We start from the raw sequence: 3,530 nt of genomic DNA, 5'->3' as shown, positions 1-3,530 counted from the left end.
ATATATATATACATATATATACACACACACACACACACACACATATATATATATATATAATGTGACAAATTAATTTTTTTTTTTATCTCAGACATTTTGTGAGGATAAACTGATTAAACATGACCTAACAAAACATAGAGGATTCTCATAGTGATTCTTGCGACGGTTTTTAGGAGGTGCTGCAGCTGAACCAGAGCAGCCCCTTGTGGTCAGAGCTGTGTCCTTCAGCTAAAGGAGCAGTGCTGCTATATCAGACAGTAAAACCTAATGGAGACTGAAAGCAACAATGACCACGTGACACGCATTTTTCCATCAAAGTTAAGGATTTTATTTTCTCACTGATATCCTAAAAGTCTTTAAACAACAACAATAAACCTCGTCATCAGAGTGCGCCGCAGGATGGTCGCACCGATGGGAGCTCCGTGCCGACTCGCTATTTTTACTTCGTTTTCTTTGTTTACGTTCTCGTTTTCTTTGTTTACGTTCTCCTTTTTCAACCTTTACACTCATGCGTCTCAAGTACGACAGCAACACACTTTTGGGGCTGCGCTCGTCAGTCAGCCAGGACCTGAAACCGTCGTTTGCCGACTCCGCGGCAGACGTACTCGACTGGATCCTGTGTTCCCCGTGCCGGCAAAGCAGGAGGACAAGGAGAGGAAAGCGTGCTGGAGTGCTATGGCGATCTCGCCAGAGACAGGACAGACCCACGCTTCCTACTCTCCTGCTTGCGAACGTCCAGTCCCTCGGGAATAAACTGGACGATCTGCGCGCACGGATCCACCACGAGCGGGACATGAGGAGCTGCTGTGCCCTCGCCCTCACGGAAACATGGCTGGACCCGTCCATTCCCGACTGCGCCGTAACTCCGGACAACTTTAACATCTTTCGGATGGACAGAACGAAGGAGTCAGGCAAGTTGTGTGGGGGGGGGGTGTTTGTTTCATGGTTAACTCCGCGTGGGCGAGAGATATACAGATTCTAGCTACTCACTGCACCCCAGTCCTAGAACTACTCACCATTAAAGTTAGACCTTTTTACCTACCGAGAGAATTCAACTCAGTAATTCTCACAGTAGTCTACATTCCACCCCAGGCAACTAAGACACTCTCTCTAGATCAACTATATGGTATAGTTAATAAACTGGAAACCACACACCCTGATGCTGCCTTCGTTGTGTTGGGGGACTTCAACAGGGCCAATATGAAAAATGTTCTACCCAAATACTACCAACATGTTTCTCTCCCCACCAGGGGGTGTTGTACTGTAATATAAAAAAGCACAAAAGAACTTGTTTATCATTTGTGTTGCTAGTCAGTTTGACCCTGGGATCAGAGACCATTTGATTACATGTTTCCATTTTTACAGTACTGTATAAAGTCCAAATAAAATATAAATTGTGAATGCCAGATTTTTAAAAAATAATTTAGTATAAAATCCACAAAGATTAAAAAAAGTGACTTTCGATTCTTGTTTGAAACCAATGGAACAGATGATTCATCAATAAAATATTTATTATTGTAAACACTGAGGTAAGCAGCCTCCCTTTATTCAGCAGTAATCTCCATACGTGTAGTAGCCAAAGCCCTGGTCCTGGACGGCCACATTCCACTGGAATACAGAAGACACAATAGAGACCAGTATGTTTACTCAGTGAAATCAACTCAAACTGAACAGAAGAATGGCAGAGTTCATCACACCTGACATATTAATAAGTCATACATTTGTAAATTTTAAAGTCTCAAACAGACACAAATCCTTCTCTCGTTCTTTCTCCATTTTCACGACAACTGAAAGCATGCCCTAAAGAAACCATAAAAGTCAGTATAAACCATGAAGTAGTATTTTTCAATCAGAATGATATTGGTCAGGGGGGATATTGGCCAAATAAATATTGAACAGCCTTTGTTTCCTAAAGTCATAACTGTGTTAGTTAGTTTTTGTTTTTGTCACCACAATATCCAGGAGTGTGTTTGCTGTGCAGGTCTGAGGGTTTACTCACGTAGCTCGAGGGCTGACTCCACGGCTGTAGGCTGAATCTGGTTTGGTCGTTCCACTCTACACACGAGATTAAAATAAAAACAATGTTTGTCTGAGAATCTACAGATCACGCTACATATGGTTAGTTTCTGTTTACTGCTGACCATTTCTCCCAGCCCAGGAGAACTTCAGTGGAGCAGGTGGTGGGGGGCCAGGAGGGTAAGGCCTTTTCTTGTACATTCTAGGTTGTTTCTTCTGTGTAGGGACAGGAGGCAGCAGTCTGCGAGCGCAGTCTTTGTACTCCTGCAGGAGTGTTTGTGCCTGTTCCTGAGGAAGCTCCACATACTGCACCTCCTCAGTCAGGTCACTCTGCTCCTCTGGTAGAGTGCAGCTCACTGGAATTAGAGTGGAGCAGGTTTAAAAGATGACCTGCATCCAGTAATGAACCCACACTGACTAACCTTAGGTATGATACAGGACTATAATAATATTTAACCATTTATCACAAACCCAATTCAACAGAACTCTGACCTTGGAGTTTTAACAGTGCAGTTTGAGGGATTTGCTCTCCTTCACTTGTCTGGTGCAGCATCAGTCTCTTCTTCCACTCATCTGCAGATGGAAAAACCACCACTACTTTCCTCCTGAAGCCTGAGAACAGCTGCAGCTTGTGACGCCGAGCAGAGAAGAGGATGTTGTTCTGTAAATCAGTTAAAAGACAAAGAGAAAAGGTGACAAAGGAGCAGAGAACAGAGTTCTGCTGTCAGGTCTGAGTATACTCCAGTGACCTAATGACTCCACTCTGTGTATCATTTATTAATGTGAAGCAATGACTTAAATTTTATTTCGCATTTTCTAAAGAAAAAAAAATTGAAACAGTATTATGATAATTTTAACTGTATTTTACTTTTTTTTAGACAGACATGACTAACTGAAAATGATCTCATCTCAGACTGCAAAGGTAAGGTGTTAACAGTGATGATAGTCATGCTAAACTGTATTAAGGTCAAGTCGTGCAGTTCAAGTCTTCAACTCACTAATTCACAAATGAATACACTTAAATAAAATGTTACCTGGTCCAGGATATAATTCCCAGAAGTCTGTGCTGCCAACTTGATTAACTCGGTCAGACAATGAGAGGCCTGTCGCAGCCTGATGTCCCTCTGTCCATCACTCTGTCCATCACAAAGAAAACTGGTCAGAATACTGACATTATTATAAACTAACTGTTAAAATACAAGTTAAGTTCTGACTGACAATCACACATCTGAGCAGCTCCTCTGTGCCCAACAGTCTGTAGTGTTTCTCAGGATGCTGCCTAATGTGAGTCCTTGCCCAGTGAGTTTTCCCAGAACCAGGAAAACCAACCATTAACAACACCTTCAGAAAAAAAGCAGACACTTAATGTTTTATGCTTGTGATAAAAATATATTGAGTTAATTACCTTTGGTGTCAATGGTGTTCAAAATCAAATCATCAGAATGCTGTTACATGTTTCTCACCTCACACTCTGCTCTGGTTGAAGGAGAAAGTGTCGATTGTAGCCTCTGCTC

The 3,530-nt window shown here is 42.2% G+C and overlaps 2 protein-coding genes and 1 long non-coding RNA gene across 8 annotated transcripts in view; 2 read left to right on the top strand and 1 right to left on the bottom strand.

The window, feature by feature from the left end:
• The window catches only part of nudt22 (nudix (nucleoside diphosphate linked moiety X)-type motif 22), a 12,625-nt gene extending 12,312 nt beyond the window's left edge, over positions 1–313 (top strand). For all 5 annotated transcript variants that reach the window (XM_025063128.1, XM_008326887.3, XM_025063126.1 and 2 more), the window contains one exon: positions 174–313. In XM_025063128.1, coding sequence (XP_024918896.1) covers positions 174–278 — 105 coding nt within the window. In that variant the 3' untranslated portion in view covers positions 279–313. The remainder of the gene's footprint in view (positions 1–173) is intronic.
• A 1,157-nt stretch (positions 314–1,470) lies between these two features.
• Positions 1,471–3,530, bottom strand: part of si:ch211-107m4.1 (heterogeneous nuclear ribonucleoprotein U-like protein 2) — a 3,993-nt gene continuing 1,933 nt past the window's right edge. The window contains exons 6-12 of one of the 2 annotated variants that reach the window (XM_017039516.2): positions 3,480–3,522; positions 3,235–3,357; positions 3,051–3,152; positions 2,509–2,677; positions 2,142–2,372; positions 2,000–2,055; positions 1,471–1,608 (exon numbers count right to left, since the gene is read on the bottom strand). In XM_017039516.2, coding sequence (XP_016895005.1) covers positions 1,549–1,608; positions 2,000–2,055; positions 2,142–2,372; positions 2,509–2,677; positions 3,051–3,152; positions 3,235–3,357; positions 3,480–3,522 — 784 coding nt within the window. In that variant the 3' untranslated portion in view covers positions 1,471–1,548. The other variant, XM_025063125.1, reaches the window with a different exon arrangement.
• LOC112488162 (uncharacterized) lies at positions 2,591–3,530 on the top strand. Its single transcript, XR_003051958.1, has 3 exons — positions 2,591–2,708; positions 2,895–2,938; positions 3,503–3,530. It is a non-coding gene; the product is annotated as an uncharacterized LOC112488162 (long non-coding RNA).

This window comes from Cynoglossus semilaevis, chromosome 15 (assembly GCF_000523025.1).
Source record: "Cynoglossus semilaevis isolate Cse_v1.0 chromosome 15, Cse_v1.0, whole genome shotgun sequence".
NCBI classification, from domain to species: Eukaryota; Metazoa; Chordata; class Actinopteri; order Pleuronectiformes; family Cynoglossidae; genus Cynoglossus; species Cynoglossus semilaevis.
This window is presented reverse-complemented; position numbering and strand designations above follow the sequence as displayed.